Source organism: Solea solea, chromosome 4, assembly GCF_958295425.1.
Source record: "Solea solea chromosome 4, fSolSol10.1, whole genome shotgun sequence".
Lineage (NCBI taxonomy): Eukaryota > Metazoa > Chordata > Actinopteri > Pleuronectiformes > Soleidae > Solea > Solea solea.
Window position 1 is genome coordinate 16,939,251 of NC_081137.1, and position 19,653 is coordinate 16,958,903.

Genomic DNA, 19,653 nt, shown 5'->3' on the forward strand with positions numbered 1-19,653 from the left:
CAATGAAAAAACATCATTAGTTTTCCCATTGAAGCTCCAGCAGTTACTTTAATGAGTTTATTTGCACAGTCAGTCTGTGAAGCAGCTCAAATGTATGATTATTTGCTGGGCACAAATGTTAATCTACATTTAGAGGGTATTTGTGTACAAACTAATGCATTTCATTCATGAAACAATAACACTCCAGATAAGATATATATGAATTATGTCCACAATAGATTGTTGGTCTGTTTAAATACATGAGTAGTTTATTCCATGTTTTTTTAAAAGAAATAATTGAAACTTTTATATTCAAGTGTTTGTAATGTAAAAAAAAAAAAAAAAACTAAACCAGACAATCACAAATTATTCAGTTACAGGAATTTTCAAACAACAGTATTTAACACACCTTGTAGACCTTTCAGACAAATGGACCATATAATGGTCAGATGCAGAAATCCACTTACCATTACAGTACATGTGATAATCTCCAGACACTGATGCAAGAAAAGAATCAGTTTATACAAGGACACACAAATGGATTTGACCGACAGCTCGAACGTAAAGACTAACTCTCTGAATGTCAACATTAAAACAACTTAAAAGCTTTAAAAGTGGTGAATCATAAAAAGTGTTTTACAATGTGAGTGGAAAGTCTCACTTTCAGTAGCAAAAAAAAAAACAAAAAAACAAATCAAACCCTCCACATGTTCTCTCTTTACAGCTAACACTGGTTCTTCCTCAGTCCATTCCATGTACGTACGCAGACAGCAATGCCATCAATATTGTTTCCATTCCATTTTCAAATATAGCCATGGAAAATCTGTAGAGTTATATCAAAATTACAGTAACCAGCAGTGAAGTCCAAAGGAACTTTAAAATAAAAAATCCCGTGCCTAAAGGCAATGGAGGAAGTCAGTGATACAACTCAACAACTCTGATGCTTGGATGCTATAACGCTGGCCGTCCGTTCAGTTTGTCATGCATGAGCGCGATGGCGCCCCCTGTGAAGTCTCTGAGAACCTGCACCATCTCCCGCTGGAGATGCAGCGACTCGCGCACAAAGTCGTGCTGGGTCTCGGCCAGCTGCTGCACCGACTCCGACAGCAGCTCCAGGGAGCGGGAAACCGTCTCCAGCAGCATGTTGGTGGCGTGCTGCTCTTGGAGACTCAGCGTGGCGTTGTGTAACATGCTCTCCCGCGTGCTCTGCGAGGCCTGACCTGGCGTCGAGCGCGGGGCTGCCGACGTCGATGGTTCGGAATCCATCTGAGGTTGTTCTTGTTTTGGGATGCCATTGTTTCCTTGATGGTCCTCTGTGGGTTTCGCTGCCAGTGTGGAAGGAAGTCCGTCTTCCCGCTGGTCCTCGTCTGAGTCTCCAAATGCAGCTTCAGTGTCTTGAGGTAAAGAAGAGAGCACATTAGTGTTTTCCTGATTTCTAAGATGTGGTACTGTTATTTCAGGGATTTAGTTAGCATCAAAGACCCGACACCTCACCTTCTGGTGCAGATAATTCATACTGCACATCAAAGCCAGGTTGTGATGAGTCTCCTGTATCATTCAAAACATTCAGATGAAGCCACTTTCGTGAAGTTCACCTAAATAAGCTCGTAAATTCCGCTGTCAAAGTGTATAACTGCTACCAAAGCGATATTATGAAGACAAATCAACTTTGGTGACATTTACACTTTAAGTAACACAATGTGAGATGTGCTCTCGGGTATTTACACAAATATGACTACATATTTGTTGTGTTTTATTTTTCAAGATGAATAATTACAAAAGAACGACAGCTTTAGTTTACGTAGCTTGCATTTTCAACCCGACTCGTAGAAACCCATTGCTCATTGTACGCACGTTGTTTGAATCACTTGATTTATGAACGAGACGGACAAGAAGACACGACTTCAATAACGCGGCCTGACACACAGCGAGCTCAACAGTCAACAGACTACCAGCCACTGATTGGTCAGAGAGTGTCGTTACTGGAAGTTTCATGAGCACGTAGTCTGACACAAAAATAAAACCCAACAATGCCAAACTGTCGATCAGTTAAAAAGACTTAAAAATCCAGAAACATGCGTTAATCTCCAACATTTAGCAAGGACATTTCTAAAATCTCATGATAGCATAGCATACTGAATCACAACTCAACACGATCTGTCTCATCGTCCATCTCACCATTCACTGTTTGTTTTTCTGTGACGTAAAGGTCAACAGGAAATTTATTAAATACCCACTAGCTTATAGGGAGATACAGCGCCACCTACAAGTGGATCTTGTACTTGTAGATCAGTTAAAAAGACTAAAACCATGCGTTAATCTCCCACATTTAACAAAGAAATGTCTAAAATCTCAACATTTAACAGAGGAGTGGCGTATTTAGCGACAGCACTTCTGAAAGCCGGCGATCGTTAGCCAAATTACAACTCATTCAACCGTATTTCAGTTCAGTGACTGGATCAGACGGCGTCTGTTCTCCAGTCATGCAGGAAGTACTGAATGATTCAGTGAACAAATCTTTGTAATTCGCAGATTCTAATGATTCAATACACCAAAAAGAACTGCTTTGCTTGTCACTGTATTTGTGTCGCAAACAGACGTCAGAGGAGCAAACAGACGTCATGGCAGTTTTTGCGCAACAGTACTATGACAGCTTTAAATTCATGCGAGTACATTTGGAAAAACAAAAACAGCTGTAGTTTACCTATTAAATCGACATAATATTAGTTTATTTTTTACCTGACTGTGCAAGTCCGCTCATGCTGTAAGAGGGTGGTGGAGGCATAGAAGCCATCTCGCCATTTGGCGAATTCTGCAATCCCATCATATCCTCCTCCTCAATTTCCTCTTCCTCCTCTGGCACGTCGTCGTCATCTCCCAGCGGGCCAAAGTCACTCATGCTCTGGTCTTCCTCATCCATCTCCAGGATCTGAAGCACTATTTTCTCTGTCTGATTAAGGTCTCGGGAAAGGCGCGAGTTGAGGCCCCTGTTGGGCACTGTCCCTGACCGCATGGCAGCCACTTTCCGTTTGGTGTCACACTTGAGGTCAGACCATTTCTTGATGACCTCGATGACTTCTCGTTGGCACTCCCCAATCTCATTGACCCGTGCAGTAATCTCTGCCCATGTACGTTTCTTGGTGTCTGTTGGCACACCACGATTGAATTTGCCTTAAGGGGAGAATAAAAAAAATAAAATGTTTTAGTGATAACCTTCACATGTGAAAGTGGGCAGACCAAGTTCAACATTAGATTCTTCATAAATGTAATTCTGTGACTATATGTGACCACCATGTCATGAGTGAAGTCGACACATACCCACAACAACTGCACGGTGCTTCCTCACTTCATCCAGCAGTATGTGGACTTCACTGAAAGTGAAACGGGCTTTTCTCTTCTTGAAGCGAGTGACGCTGTCTTGGCTGTAGTAGAATGACGGTGATGGTGACGACATCGTCCACACGCACTGTCAGCAGGTGTCCAGCTGCTCTGTAGTCACCTCTGTGCTCAACTTCTCCAGCCGTCTGTCCAGGAGGGACAAGAGTCTGATTAACGACACAGTTGAAAAAAAAGAAAGTTAACAGTTAACCTACTGGCTCATTTATTTATGAATACAATGACAAACTGGCCCTTTCTTCAAAAGGTGACACATTGTTTATCACCTTCAGTCAGAGAAAGCTTCAGCTTCACAACATTCAAAAGACAACTGAAATGTGGCTGAGACAGGTCTGTGGAAACATCTAAACATCATGTGCTATTTATAGCTGCAATATACAACCAGACAAAAACAGTCATTATTTCTTTACATACTTCTCTGTGCGTCTGTTCAGTGGGCCTAAACTGTGACAACTTTTAAATGTAGTCTTGATCAGTGAATGAAGTGGGCTGGTACATTAAAGAACATTTTAATTTGACCATTTTTAATACCGTCACTTTTATTGGCATATGCTGTTTAGGTTTGCTGTCCAATTCAGTTATTGTGGCCCAGGGTGCACAATGTGCCGTTCATGTTCAGTCTAGTCTAGTGTTTGTTTCTTGTGTCTAGAGTTTTTATTGTTATTGTTAAAAAAGAACCATATCTGTCAGGCAGATGACCCGCTGTGGCGATCCCTAAAGCGAGAAGCAGAAAGAAGAATATCTATAAAAAAATGTTTCACCAATGTTTAGTTAGATTCACTGACGTCTTGCCACATTTGTGTCCTGGAGGACAGCATAAGAAAAGAACACCAAATAAAATGGACTGTGTGCTTGACGTGTAAATCATTGTTGGAAATGTTAAAGACAATCTAAATACGAGTTGGCAAAATGTGGAACACAAGTCCAGTTTTTTTCTTAATGTGGACTACATATTTCAATAAATAGACGCTGTGAACATAACTTACATCTTCTGCTATATTTTTTGTACCGCAGTTTTCATAACTAAGTATCTAATGATTTAGTAATACAAACATACAATAGGGATTAGGGGAATACTAGCACTTGTTTTTTTCCCACTTCATGCACTAAAATTTTAAGAATTAGATTAAAAGTAGGGCTGCAATGATTATTTCATTAATTAATTACTAATCGACTACTAAATGAATCGTCAACTATTTTGATAATTGATTATTCCTTTTAAATAAAAACAAGCATTCCGGTTTTTCAGCTCCTTAAATGGGATTACTTGTTTCTTTGCTCCATATAACAAAGAAATCACTGAAACAGAATAATTTTGGTAAGATATTTGAGAACAAATGTTTCAACATTTGACAATGAACAATTCCAGTCTGGGATCAATAATGTACATACTATACACATCTTTATGCCTGGCGCATTATGCTGAATAGTTGAGGTGTCACTGTCACACCAGCAAAAGACTTGATAATGTTCTACTCACTGAAAACGTGTTTTTATCTTAAATGACATCTGCACACTCGTAACATTTTAAATGATTGATGGCCCTGAGATTACTATATATTTCACACAAAATGAGCTCAGTTGACACAGTGAGGATTCTTTAGTCAGCCATGCGAGGAAGTGAAACAGATGCTAGATAAATAAATAAATACTATCAACGTGTTCTCAATAGCGTCGTTGCACGTAGTGTTTTCATGCAGTTCAGCAGAGACCTTGTACAGGTTTAGACAGACGAGAATAGTGTCAGTTTAAACACTAAGTGAATGAACAATGGACGATGCTAGCATTACTGCACATGCGATAGCATGGTTAGCTCGCTGTGAGGGAAGAGCACTCGTAGCTGCAAGCAAGTTATACCTCAACCTATATAACCGCGGATAATGTTAACAACCAACAGCTCGTTTCTTTATACACTGTAGTATGTATCTACTTATCAAAGTTCAGTCTAATTTTGTATACTCCAGTTAACACCGGGTTAGCTCTCCTTGCTGCAGGGTGCTAGCTGACGCTACGTTGCAGTCACAAATGGCTAAGGAAGTGTTTCGTCAACGTAACCCCGGCTGACGAGTTGTGCGTTAATATTCAAAAATGTGTGATGATGTGATGAACATACCCCACAGTCAAAGAAGTTAGGATTAGGTCCAAAAACGTGAAGATTAACTTCCTTATCACCAGAATAGCTTCTGTCAAGCTAGCCAGTGTGAAGCTAACGCTTAGCAATAAATATGTCCGGTTAATACTAGTGAGGTTCGGTGGCGCGTGGACTGGAGCAGGTGGATAAACATTGCTGACCAGGTAGATATTAATGTGATAGTAGTTGCTGTACGACGTTTTATTGGTGGTTACACGTGTGCCTTTTACAATAATGATAACGATGAACTGAGAGTTCCCTAGTTAAGTTCCTTTATTTCCTTACCTAGAACTCGTCATAATGTGGGGTTTTATTTCTAAGGAGGAAATATAACTTCCGGTGTCGATTGCAAGCTTGACTCTACAACCAGACCACAACATACAAACGCGCGGATTCTGAGTGCAGACGTTAGCTTTGCTTTGGTATTTGTTACTGTAATAACAGTTACTATGCTGATGTGCACGTTGCACAACAATAGTAATAATACATCAATGATAATATTATAATAATAATAATAAACTAATAATAACAATGATGCTCATGTCACATTTCGTCTCAACGGCGGAGGGCGCTGTCATCTGATCGTACCGTTTTTCTTTGTTAGTATGGTTTCCTGGTGCAGAAGAAGACGTCTGACATTGCCTTTAGCAGCAGACGAGTGGATGTGGAAAGAGTATAACGTTTTCTTGTCAAGTAAAAGTACTAAAGTATAAATACCAGTCTAAAATCGACTCAAGTAGAAAGCAGAAAAAATAAATAAATATATATATATGCATACATACATGTATATAATTACGTTTTTGTATCAGCAGGAGGGGGCAGTCTCTGCTGAGGGCAAAGGGACAAGGGGGATATAAATCTAAAATTAAAAAGGAACACATTTACAAATTAAAGTGCAATGACAAACGCAACACAACACGTCGACATAAGATGTACTAGGGAAGTATAATGTTGAAACAATACAACCATGAAATGTGGCATACACTGTGACTTCTGTTGTATAGAGTCATGGTTCTCAAACTGTAGTTCACATACTAAGAGTGGTACGCAAGCTTCGCCTGGTGGTACTTGGAGGAAATACTGATCTACTGAATATACCAGGGTATGTGATCGGAGTGGAGATGAGGAATTGTGACCGCACTGCATATAAAATTAAACAAATCACACACAAAAAATAATTAAATAATAATAGGAGTCACCTTATCACTTGCTCCATCTTAATCTGATTTCTCTGTACCAGTGTCTGAAGAACACGGCAATAGCTGTGCTTTAAAATGTTGCAAAATGCATCACTTCAAACAAAACGTACTTAATAGGAGAAATTAAATATTTTACAACCTACTTTACACATACAATTACACAAAAACAGCATCATGAATAAATATAATGTATTCATTTCCACCTCTGCTGAGCAAACAGACACTAAAAGCATTATTATGGTCAATCTGTCCCAATTAAGACAGTGAGAATCAATCTTTTGAAGGATGCATATTAACACACATCTGTATCTTTCCATGTACTGCAGACGCGCATGTGCCTTATCATTTTTATTTATTTTCAAGTCTGGCTGCCCACACAGTTCTACGAATGGAAATGACAAAAGTAGCACTGCTGTATGTGATATATATTAATATAAAGCTGCTACTGAGGACTGAGATAATATTGATTATTGTATGACTTTGAAAAAGTGTAATAACAAATAAAAAAAATTTAAAACAAAAAATGTCCATGTTTTGTTTTCATAGTGTAACTGCATTTTGCATAATTTACATGCATATTAATATATAATCACTTAGTAAAATATCACTCAGATATTGATAAAATATGTAATAATTGTTAGGAGTAAGCATTGAAATAATAATAATAATGTATTTCTTAATGTATACAATTCAGAATTTATATTATTTTATATTCTACAATACAATATTATTCTCTCAATCTCAAAAAGGATGGTCACCCCTTGTTTAAAGCCTCATTACATACAAATATCATCCATTCCTTCCTAAGTTAAAAAAAGAAAACAGCCATGTGATGCTAAAAATTAATATACCATTTATTTCGAATATGGCACAGGTAATTTTAGCAAACAATTTCAGTAACAGATAAATGACAGCGGCGACTGCATGGTTAAAACTCTTTCACAATTCATTTCTATTGGCTACATGCATTAGTGGCACACACACACATATCAGTAATATATGATCAATTCACACACTGTGCTGGCATCATCTCTGATGCAGGTATGTGGAGTAAGTATATGACAAAAAGTGATAAAGTGATCAGTTAATAAGTTGACAAAAGGTTTCACCACCAGCATCAATACTCCACAACAAAATATAAGCCACCGTATCTCCAAGGATGTTAATATACATTACAGAGATGATAATAGAATTGCATGTATTGAATATATACTGTACATTAACGAATTACCTTTAACATAAGGTCACTTTAAAAGTAAATTTTAAGGATTTATTTGTTGCTTTTTGTAGCTGTAGATAGCATAGGGGTTTGGGTTAGTGGAACTGATGCAGACTAACGGAGTGTACCAGTTATTATGTGCTTGCAACTGGCTTTGGTGCAAATACATTTATGCACTTTCCTCCCATTTTAGTGAACGCTCTCTTATCAGGGTTAGACTTGGTTTCACAAAGACAGAGTTACTGTGTGGAGTTATTTTGAGTGAAAAATAGGGGATTTATCGCTGTTCAAAACATTTAGCACAACTTGCACCTCAAGTGTACAGCCGGCCGGAAATTATTAGAAGCAGGAGAAGAATATAAATGCTAAAGCTGAACACTGCCCAAGCCCAACGGGAGAAAAACAACAGAAACACCGAAATGTCAATCATGCAGTCAATAGTAGATTATGTAAACCCATAATAAAAAAAAGAATGATCCAAATACAGTGACTAGGTGGCAGCTATGTTGGGGGGGGGGGGGAGAAAACAGACCTAGTGAAACACACCTTCACCTTCAACGTCTGCTCTGTGAGAAAAGGTGTGCCCACTGCCTCATTTAGTTCAGTAGCAGACAAGGGTGTGTCAGTGTGTGTCAGTTGAGAAAAGGGTGTGTATGTTCCTTGTGTCCAGCATCGCTCAATTCATCAATTTAACCTGTTGACTGTATCTTTGTGAAACCAGTACCAGCCACAAAACAATGAGAGCTTTCTGCTTTCACATTATCAAGCTATCAATGCCATTCAGCATCTGGATGTTGGCCTGTCTCTTCTCATATTATTCTGACCTGAGGGAAAACAGCAGGTCAAAATCAAATACCAAAGGAGCTGACCAGGTAATGAAACATACTAACACGCTACACACTCATCCAGGTTGTGTGGTGAGTATTGCCGAACAATGAAGGATCTCCCATACTTTTGCATGGCCTTAATATTCTGAATCTAAGTCTAAATAAGCCTGCATGCATCAGTGATTCACAGAGTAACACGGGATCAAAGGGTTAAATGAGAAAAACATTTTGTAATGCACAGACAAACAAAGTGGTTCCAAAAACAAGCAGGAGTAACATCGTCTGTACTCAAGAGTACATGGTCAACTGAAGCCACTGAAAAGACACAAGAGTAAAGAAAATGACTTTTAGGTAATGGTCACTCTTCCAATTTTTATAAACATAGAAAATGTGAATTCCAGTAAAAACCATGAAATAGACAAATTTACCTCCTGAACATTGACTTTAATGGTCCCATTGTTATCCTTATCCAGGGTTTTGAAGGCACCTGAATCAGAACAGATATTGAGCCCACTACACCTTTAGTTCATGTGATTAAATTACAAGTCACTGTTGTCACACAGATAAGGCTCAAATTATCTATACATTTTACGAGCGGTCTTTGAAACTTACGGCACATGGCATCCAGCCTCACAAGGCAGCCAATGTAGTTATCGAAATCCATGTTGCCTTCCTCATCACTGTATCTGCGAATTATCATGTTGAACAGCTGGTCATTGAGAGGGAAGCCTGTAGAGGAGATGCACACAAGAAACCATTGTCACTCTACTGTTACTGAGTATTTATAGAAAGGCTGATATGCACATTGAAGAAGGGATTATGACCGCGCTCCTCTTTACACAAATACATTCAAACTACTGGAATGATATTCAAATCAACCCCGTCAACCCTTTACACAGCAGCTGGTGATGTAACAGCAAAGTTTAAAACCATTCAGTTGCTTTCCAAAGTGTTTGCAGACGAGAAATCCGAAGGGACTTCACTCATTCCACATTTGATAAGACTAATGTAACTTCCCGGCTTATGAAACAATTGTTCAAATCAATATCATCTTTGATTCTCTGTTTGTATTCAACGTAGGGCTGCAACACTTTATGGATTATTAATCACTCACTAAATTATTTACAAATCGTTCTGATAACTGATGAGTGGGATTTCTTTTTCATTTTTATAACAAAACGAACAAGTGTTGTGATATGAGTTTCCTAATTGTGATAACTATTTTTTCCTTCTGTACTACAGTCAACAGAATATTTTGGTGGAAGAAAACAACTAATAGATGACTAATCAACAATTAAAAAAATTGAAGAAAGGTTTTCAGCTAATGCATCTATGAGAGAAATCAGGCAGCAATAAATGTTTATTTTCTGTGATTTATCTGTCAAGTAATCGGTTGCCAATAATCTGTGGGTATTCGATTAGATTAAATCAGTGTTTCATTCATTTAAAAATGATGACATCCACAAAGAAACTAGAAAATGTTACCATTCAGGAAGCTGGAAAAAAAAGTCAAACCAATTAATCAATTATTGAAAATGTTGTGGAATAATTAAGCAAAACAATAATAATCTATTTATTGCTGAAGCCCTAGGGTGGAGTTTGTTTTAGCAGCATCTTTTCCACACCTGTGCAAAAATTAAATAACAAATAAATATTAGAAACTCACCAGCAGCTCTGAAAGCGTTGGGCAACTCATCTGCACCAATGAGACCAGAGCCATCGGAGTCATAGGACTTGTACACACCCTTAATAAAAAATAACAATAAAATTATTTAAAACATTACCAGCATCTGAGGTGATTTCATTGAATGAATCTATTTTAAAAAAATATGCTGTTGACAGTTTCTGATTTTCTCACACTGGTAAGCTAAAACTTCAAGCCCCATATCCATCATCTGAGAGGAAATTAGATTATCTGTTTCTAAATAAAGCCACTTTAATAATACGGTACATCAGCCAGCTGCAGATAAGACAGTGTGCAGAAGTATGTTTATATCAAATGTGGCAGTTAATGTATCCAAAACATCACAATGCAGCTTTGTCTATATTCACCTTTACAAACAGCAATTAACACTCACCATAGGAATGCAACTGTAGAACAAGACACCACGGTTAAAAAATATTCAAATGGGTGTGCTTTACTTGCCTGCCATTTCTTTATATTGTTCCAGATGTGTTTGAACTCATGGAAGCCCAGTTTGCCAGTACTGTCACTCTGAAACGGCGTTAAGGACAACAGTCTCCTCATTTAACTCGAGTGTCAACAAACAGCCGTAGTTGTGTGCACACTCTGTTTGCCCAGGGTGTATTTCATGTCTTCCTTATGTGCTACACAGCTCACTGCAGGAACTCTGCACTGAGCTATTTACGAGAAGTGCATAACTCCCAATTAAACTGCTTTCTATACTATAATATGCTATTAATTTTGTTTTCATTTTTCCAACTCAATAGTATAATCCCATTAAAACCAATTTACATTCAAATAGTATGATTGATGGTTTAGCAGTCTAAACTTTTGTAATCTTTTAGATAAAAACAAAATTAATTTAGCAGAATTGCCTTGATGTGACGTTTTGTGTTTTATTGCTTTTCTGCTGTTTGCTGTTGTCTACTTCCTGTTGTATTTGTTTTGTGTTCCCTCTTTCAAAACACTTTGTAAACACATGTTGTGAAAGGTGCTATAATAAATAAGGTGTATTATTATTATTTTACAACAGTGTACCCGAGGAGCTCTATATAACGCTCACAACCATCAAGGTCATTAAACCTGACAATCCAGAACTGCAGGACAAAATGAAAACAAATGTTAAATGTTACACCTTTCTTGTTGGACAAACTATGGCAGAAGGTTTCAAGGCATGTTCTTTGCTTTAATGAGCTCTGGGTGTGATGGAATGTGGTGAGTCAACATAGCTCCTTTCATAGCCAAATGCCTTTTCTATGAATTTCCACTGTAATGTCAGCTATACACTGTCTATCATTTACACAATACACAAAGCTTTCAAAATGACAAGGAGGATACATCCATGACTGCCACCATGCTTCTGCAAGACTCAATGCTGAAGCCATCCGTCTTTAGATCACCATCTGAAATAACAAAAAAAAAAAAAAATCAAATCCATACACATATATACAGAATGCATGTCTTGAATAAACCTGGTGTGATAGACCTTTTGCACAGCAGATAATTCTTGACATGAAATCATAGGACAAACACAGATTAATAACATTAATTAAGGTTCCACTCCAGGTTTAACAGAGCCAGGGTTGTGCTATTGCGCAAGTGTAAGTAAGACTAACATGGCTTAAACAATAAATCTAATGCTGGCTGAAGACTTTTGCATAGTACATAAGTAGAATATGTGAGAGCAAGACTCCAAAATTGATAAATGAAAATATGTCTTACGCTTTGAAATGATTCTATTCAGGATGTTCATCAGTTCAGCTGGGCTCACCTCCATGTCCTGCAGCAAGTATTCAATAGTATAAACATTCTAACACTTGCAGTAAGCTGTGCAGACATGATGCATCACTGTTGGTGATAAAGGAGCATTCGTGGGACAGTTAATACCAAGTCTAGAATGACTTTCTCCCCGACTTTAGAGAACGAGAGTAAATAGAAAAACACCAGAAATTGACAGAGCAGTACAGGCGGATGCATCACTCACATCTCCAGCAAGTTGCTGGAAGACTCTGCGGAACTGTTTCTCCTCATCACTCTCATGCTGCTCTGCATATGCAAGTGGCCTACGTGGTGGAGGCTGATGGGCAGAAGGATCACAATTTTTATTTTTAACATCTGTAATCATTGAGAATTAGCAATACAGTCAAGAGCAGATGAATCTGGTAATAGAATGTTCACAACTCACAGGGTCAGATGGCACAAACTGGTCAATGTTGTTGCTACAAAGACAAGAAAGGTGAAATGACAAGTTTAAAACCACTAACCAGATTTTTGGTTTAAGAGTGCACTTTGAACAGATTTTTTACCTTACAACATCAATGATGCCACCGATTAACTTTTTGGCCAAAAACATTTTGTACCAACTGTGAAGGCAAAATGCAATACAAGTCAGCCAAAACCTTTGTACCACAAACACCAGCCCAGTGAACATTTTTAAAACATACTCCATAAAATCACACTCATTTTCTGAACTGCAGGGAGGGACCAATCCAAAAAGGTTAGACCTTTATTCTTGGGCTCAAGCCTTCATCTGGTTCTCCACACCCAGATTAAAGGATTCACCAAAGGCCAAACACATTGGTGTATGTTTTGTTTTAATGTCTCCAGCCTAATGTATAGTAGCATTTATTATTAACTTGTTATATAGAAAATAAATGTGTTTTTTTTCTAAAAAATCAGTATTGGCTGTTGAAAAACACATATGTGTCAAATAGTTTACCTTTAATTCACTAGTAGGTTACATTGTGATCAAAAACTATTTGCGTACACACAAAAAATGCATAATATAAACAAAGATCGAGGTACAATGCGGAAAGACTTCGCCATTCATTATGAGTGTCAGTTATGTTTATGCCATGGTAACCTGTTAAATGTTATAGTAGCTGCAGCAGCACTGGCTAAACTTCTTAACTATCAAGCAATAACATGCCTCGAGATTTCCTTTAATAACTCAGGCACAGTTGCTAGACAGCCACACCCACTCGCCCGTCTGACAATGTTTCCTGTTTAGGAATCATACACGATACACAAAGACTACGGAAAAAGTATTCCGTCTTTATATGAAGTTTAAAATGCCCACTTTACACACATTGGCGTTAAACCATGGGGAAGCTAACTTGAGGAAGGAACTGCACATACGGCAGAGATAATGTCAGAATTATTACCCTACGTCATGTTACCATGTTTACGTGTGTCAAATATTCTAAACCGAGGAAACGCTTAGCAGTGGGGTTTAAGGAGGGGCGTACTTGTGTTAGCATGTAGGCTAGCTTAAAAAAAACCTAATAATTTTAGCGTTAGCTAAGCTAACTGACACGGCTAGAGAATGCTATCTCAAAGTCAGCATCACTCGGAAATTACTCACGTAAACAACCATATAATCCTACACCGAGTTTACAGGAAACGATGCGTTATGAGTCTGAACATCTGACATTAGTATTTACCTTGGGTCAGCAGCACACAGAGAAGTTAGGTGGGGGAGATTGCGCAAGTTCCACTGAACTATAGTTGGCACAAACTGCAGTGGGAGGCTGTACGTCAACAACACGCCCCGACTGACGCTGCACAGAGGAAGTGACGTAAGAGGAAGAAAGCTCATTTCTCCCTACTATGTGAATTGTAGATAATACATCCATGGTGCGAATACCTACAAAATCATACTGCAGTATGAGAGCTTCTTCACAATGTAAATGTGTGTGCACAACTCATTTAAACTGCTGTGTTTTTTATTTTACAGCCTTTTATTATTATTATTATTATTGTTGAAAATGTAACTATTTACATTACATCCACGTTAAGTGTATGTATATACATGTTAAGTGTACATAAGTGTAACTAAACCCCAAAGCCATATTTAAATTCACTGACTGTGTCAGACAGTGTATTTTTAATAAACTGATTCTAAAAATTCAGTACACCAAAAATAACTGCTTTGCTCACCATTAGTTTGTGTGTCATGTATAAATCACGGCACCTTCTGGGACATTTTAAAACGCTTAATGTGAAAATGCTTAATGTAGATGTCCGAAAACTGCGATCAAACATCACCAAATTTCTCATGGACATCTCTAGTCATGTCTACTTTCACCTCTCCAAATATCAAAGCCACAATATTATGGATGCTGTCTACGTTCTGTGGATCTTTAATAGCGTCTATAATATTGGGGTTTCCGTTTCAATTTCTGGATAGGTGAAAGTGGGCATGGCTATAGGTGTCCATGAGGAAACTGATTGATTGGTGATGATTGATCACTGTTTTCGGACATTAATCACATTATGCTTTTTCATGTCAGGTTAAGCTGTTTAGAAGGTCCCCTGTTACTTGTGGCCGTGCTATGATGACCCCGCCCACGGCCAAACGGCATCTGATACCAAACCGAGTAGAGTCAAGCTTTGGCCCATATTGATTGTGTTTTGTTTGTAGTGTGTTCTGCTCTTGTATTACAGTCGTCACTTTTAACCAGCCTAACCATCACTGAAAGCTAATCTCAAATAATACCTCTGATCTGCATTTAACAGGACAACCTCAACGACTACTACAAGCACCCAAGTGGGTCTTACAGTTTGAGTTTATTGGATAGATGCTGTGTTTAATTTATTTGTTGTGTATGATAGATAGTTGTATATGTCTGTTTGTGTTGTTGTGATCTGTGACTGATCCATAGCTCCATTAGCTCCTCTGCAGTGCATTTTATGCACAGTAATGCCGTAACAATTTAGCTTTACTTTGAAAGCTAAAGATTTCTTAAGAGATGCATAAGTGGAGCACTAATAAGAAGCCCTGGCGTTCCCTCAGGAAATTTGCCAGTGGACATTGGCTAAGTTTCAAATTGATCACACCACAATGAATATTTGAACACAGCTTAATGAGAAGGGAGAGAAAATTGTGTTGTCATTTATTTTGACAGAATCCTTTTCTCTGGTAATTGGATCACATAAGCAGCGATTACCTCAGACTCAGTGAGCAAAACTGTTAGAGGAACTTTTTTCTTCTGTTGTTCAGCGATCAAGACAATGTTAAGAAAAAAATGCTTTTGTCTGTACAGATGGAGAAGAGCCTGGGGTATTCATAAGGCTGCCTGTCATGTCAGTCATGTGGTTCTCAAGGCGTGCAATGCAGACTGTGTTTCCGATCTCTCTGTCCTGACGGAGACTTCTTGTTTATTAAAATCTTTTGCTAAAATGGTATGACACCATCTGAGGAGAGTCGAAGAAAGTGTGACAGCTGTGCGTAGTGTCAGTGCTGAATTAATCCAGCAGGTGGAAACAAAGAGCACTTGACTGAGTTGAACTTTAGCAAAGAATGCATCCTCTGCATTGACAATGCAAATAAACCATTTTAGTGAATGTAAATATGTCCAAAATGTTCTAAATATTTCCTATATTTTATTTCATGACTAATAGTACCGTCTTCTTTTACAGATGTTAAACCCTCTGCACTACATGTTGATCACAGCTGAACAGCACTGTCTGTATTTTTATATGATGGAATATTTCTTTATTAAACAAAGGCTGACAGATCTTTATTTAACCACACGATAATACCAAACACACAGGAACAATCTGCTTTACATTACCGAGCAACAAGCCTTCCAACCTAAACCATTATACAGTGCATGCTGTAGCAATTAAAATCAAATTAAATTATTCTCCCATTCAAATTCAGTAAGAGGAAAAGGTAACATTTCCTACTGTCGATTTCCAATGATTTTTTTTTTTTTTTTTTGCCCATAGATTTATGACAGCATTTGGCAAAAACATGTTCTTTTCCTGGCTACAGTTCTGACTCTGTGACACCGTGACAATCGACTCTCTTGTTTCTTGACTTTGAGGAACTGGGTGAGCTCATCTCAGTGCTGCTCTGTTTTTATCACAGCTACATCTCCTTTTAATCCCCTATGGTCTGTACTATCCTGGTTGCCTTGACAGTGCAGGCTCTTCTCTGTGCAACAGAAAGTCTCCGCACTACTATCCCACACTCTCACCACACACAGGAATAGGATTCATTTATGCAATGGCAACACGTCAATGAACTATGCATAAGTTTGTAGCTGCTGCTACTTGCAATCACATCCACTTTGAAAGCAAGCTCTAGTTTTTGAACCTTTAAAACTGTTTATTTTAGATTCTTCTCTTCCTCACATTGGCTTTCTAAATTGAATGGTATGGTCATCTAATGGAGTATTAACACCTGCTTGGCTTCTGAGAATAGCACCATGGTTTCTGCAAACAAAACACACCATGTAAGTGGTTCCCTCGGAGTATATATACTGCGTCAAGAGTATGAATATGATACTGGTGAGATGTGGTGAGGGCAACTGTAACCTAATATTTAAGAAGTGATAATATATAATGTTCACTGCAGAAACAGTGATATGTGTCCTTCAGGTTCCACTCCAGCTAAAATTACTCCATCCATGAAATAGAGGTATCCATGGTTACATCAGGAGCCATGTTAAAGGGTGCCTCTGTGTATCTCTGTTCTCTAGCAGTCTCCACCCTTTCCCCACATTCATCATTTAAAAGAAATCACTCTGCCACCTCAAGGTATCCAACAGCTATGATTTGGTTTTGCAAATGAGATTTGCAGTGTGTAATTTTAATCATATTGATAGAGATAGACTGGCTATTAAATATCTGTGAATTATGAATGCAAACCACATTACAGCTGCAGTTACCTGCACGCCTTTGAGGAAGGGAAACACAGAGCACGAATCGAGGCTGCGGGAAGAAATATTGTATAGCAGCATCCCCAATACGACATATTTGCAATCTTCAGAACAACCTGTTACCTTGACAACACAATTTTATCATTCAAGCCCATTGCTACCTTCTCTCACAACAGGAATGAAATGTGCCTTAAATGTATACTGCTGCAGGCGTCTACATCTCAATTCAAGGTAGAAACGAGACGTGATGGGGCTGAGATGTGCGGAACATTTTTGAATCATGATTTGATTTCACAAACACTGTACACTGGACTGTGTGAGATGATTTTTTCCCCCCCATTATAGCACAGAGGGTTTGCTCTGTAGTGCTTAAGAAAAATGATGTTGGACAGTAAAAAAGAAGGCAGATACTATGCGATATTTAAAGATAAAGCTGCTTTATTTCTTATGTGCCGTTTCCAAATATTTTCATTATGATATGGAATTTGTATAATATTAGAAATAGAAGGACTTCATTGTAATTCCCCAAATTTGCTGTGACCAAATTTGCTGTGGTTACTGTTTCCATTGACTGACTCATGTAGGTATATGCCTAATTATTGGGCATATTTTCAAGTTTCTCATTCCGACCATTGTTATGCGAGTCATGATCATGCCCATCTGCTGTTCTCGATTCTTCACTGAAATTCACAAGCATCCTGGGAGCAAATGTTTTTGTTTTGCCAAAAAATCAAAATCAAATTAACGACAAAGTTACACAGCCACTCACCATCCACAGCTTTTACCCCACAAAAACAGAATTTGGATTTGATTCCTACAATATCTGTGTAATCTTTTTATTATTTTTTTCCTGGTTTTATTTTCACGTGAAAGCATCAGTAAATTATTCCTAGAGCCCTTTCACGATGCCAGAAATAACATTCTGGTTGGGAGGTAAATACCTTCATTCTTATCTCTTTGTCTTGATCCAAACAGGTCAAATTTATAAACTCACCAAGGCTAAAAATACAGAGACCAACCTTTAAAAGAATCTAATGCATGTTGCCTCAACTGCAGATATATAGCTTGCATTTCATGCTGCTAAAAAGAGCACATTTATTTTAATGATCTCGGCACAGCTAGAGCTGCGTGCGTGTGATGTCACCTTCCTGGACTCAGAAGATTAGGAGTGAATGTGATGGATAATGAAAAAGGTCATAGGTGCTAGCCGTGGTTTCATGTAACACTATGACTGTGCTCAAAGCTTAGAGAAACAATAAAATAGAACACAGCATGATTTATGACTGCTTTTTCATTGGACACTTTTACTCAAGCAAGGATGAGTCAGTGTCAGCCTGGTCTGGGTTGGATTCCAGCTGAGGTGAAGTGATAATTATCACATACCATGCAGCTACCAAATGACATGGGTTACATTTCATTGTGCCCACACCCGATATCTTCCCTGACCACTACTGCAGAGAATTTTCAAATTTCAAATGGTCTTACTGCTCATACAGAAGAAAGAAATGCTGAGGGAAACTACAATTTTAAATTTTCTTTTATCCAGAAACATGACTGCAGTATCAGTCTTTCAGCTTCTACTCCATTTTGGCTAATACTATAATATTTATGCAAACGCTAAATGTGTCCGCCAAGGAACGAATGCTTCTCATTTATTTTTCCTGACTCGTGTCAGCAGCAGGACAACGTTTTATACATCATCACATAAAACATCTGCTGGATGGATTAGCACAAAAGTGGGTGTCATTACATGATTAGTTCTGAGATAATGCCATAGCTGGTGTCCTTGTGAGAATAGAGAAACCTCAACAATTGGATGGATTGACTTGAAAGTTTGGGACAGGAATTAGAATTGACATTCATATTACAGTGTGGTGCAGTCAGTGTAGAGCAGGGGTCTCAAATTTAAGTGACCTGTTAGCTACAGTGAGCATGTAGTCTGGTCAATCTAACTGTCCAGAAAAGGTGATATTATGTCAAGATATTCCATCATAATAACAATATTTATGACGGTACATAATAAGATCGAATTTATGATGCAAAATTAATCTTTTCATTCAAAAAAACATACATAATACCTTATTATAGCTCAATACTACGCTGAAGGCTGCATGAACTCGCTTAGAGGGACACATGTGGCCCACAGGCCGCAGGTTTGAGACCTACGGTGTAGAGTATGTTTGCATACTAGCTCTCTAAAACATGATATTGTTTGTTAGTATAGGTCATAGCCTTGTCTGAAAGTGACATCAATTTCAGATCATTTGAAAACTCGCATGCAAACATTCATATAGAGCGGTCACTGTGTGTGCGCTTAGCATGTTGTGAGGACTTAATGCATTCTTCATTTCCTTTACCTTAACCATCACAAATAAATCCTAACTTAAGTTTTAACACACACACGCAGGTGTTTCCACTGTACCTTGTCTGAGGATGTCCTTGCGTCGTACCCAGTCATTAGTGGAGTCCCATGCCTTTAATCAGCCTATTTAACGGAAAACACCTGTGTGGGTGTGTGTGTGCTTTCAGCCCATCAAACCCCATCATCTT

At 38.2% G+C, this 19,653-nt stretch overlaps 2 protein-coding genes across 5 annotated transcripts; both read right to left on the reverse strand.

Annotated features, from left to right (window-relative positions):
• Positions 1 to 226: 226 nt before the first annotated feature.
• Positions 227 to 5,767, reverse strand: zgc:153990 (uncharacterized protein LOC768125 homolog). 3 transcript variants are annotated; one of them, XM_058628326.1, is made up of 5 exons: positions 5,489 to 5,767; positions 3,298 to 3,503; positions 2,719 to 3,150; positions 1,474 to 1,527; positions 227 to 1,373 (listed from the first exon to the last, which is right to left on the reverse strand). In XM_058628326.1, the coding sequence occupies exons 2-5, from the start codon at positions 3,431 to 3,433 to the stop codon at positions 931 to 933; spliced, it is 1,065 nt and encodes a 354-aa protein (XP_058484309.1). In that variant the 5' UTR covers positions 3,434 to 3,503; positions 5,489 to 5,767; the 3' UTR covers positions 227 to 930. The 3 variants fall into 3 exon arrangements, with proteins under 3 accessions (XP_058484309.1, XP_058484308.1, XP_058484310.1); XM_058628325.1 differs by having other exon boundaries at positions 3,298 to 3,524; XM_058628327.1 differs by lacking the exon at positions 1,474 to 1,527 and having other exon boundaries at positions 3,298 to 3,524; positions 5,489 to 5,761.
• A 1,768-nt stretch (positions 5,768 to 7,535) lies between these two features.
• On the reverse strand, positions 7,536 to 14,048 carry capns1a (calpain, small subunit 1 a). Of its 2 annotated transcripts, none has more exons than XM_058628096.1 (11): positions 13,879 to 14,048; positions 12,742 to 12,798; positions 12,621 to 12,654; positions 12,420 to 12,512; positions 12,158 to 12,215; positions 11,774 to 11,838; positions 10,898 to 10,966; positions 10,418 to 10,496; positions 9,364 to 9,480; positions 9,180 to 9,238; positions 7,536 to 9,066 (listed from the first exon to the last, which is right to left on the reverse strand). In XM_058628096.1, exons 1-11 carry the CDS (start codon positions 14,031 to 14,033, stop codon positions 9,040 to 9,042), a joined length of 813 nt encoding a protein of 270 aa, XP_058484079.1. In that variant the 5' UTR covers positions 14,034 to 14,048; the 3' UTR covers positions 7,536 to 9,039. The 2 variants fall into 2 exon arrangements, with proteins under 2 accessions (XP_058484079.1, XP_058484080.1); XM_058628097.1 differs by lacking the exon at positions 13,879 to 14,048 and adding an exon at positions 13,800 to 13,859.
• Between the last annotated feature and the right edge of the window lie 5,605 nt (positions 14,049 to 19,653).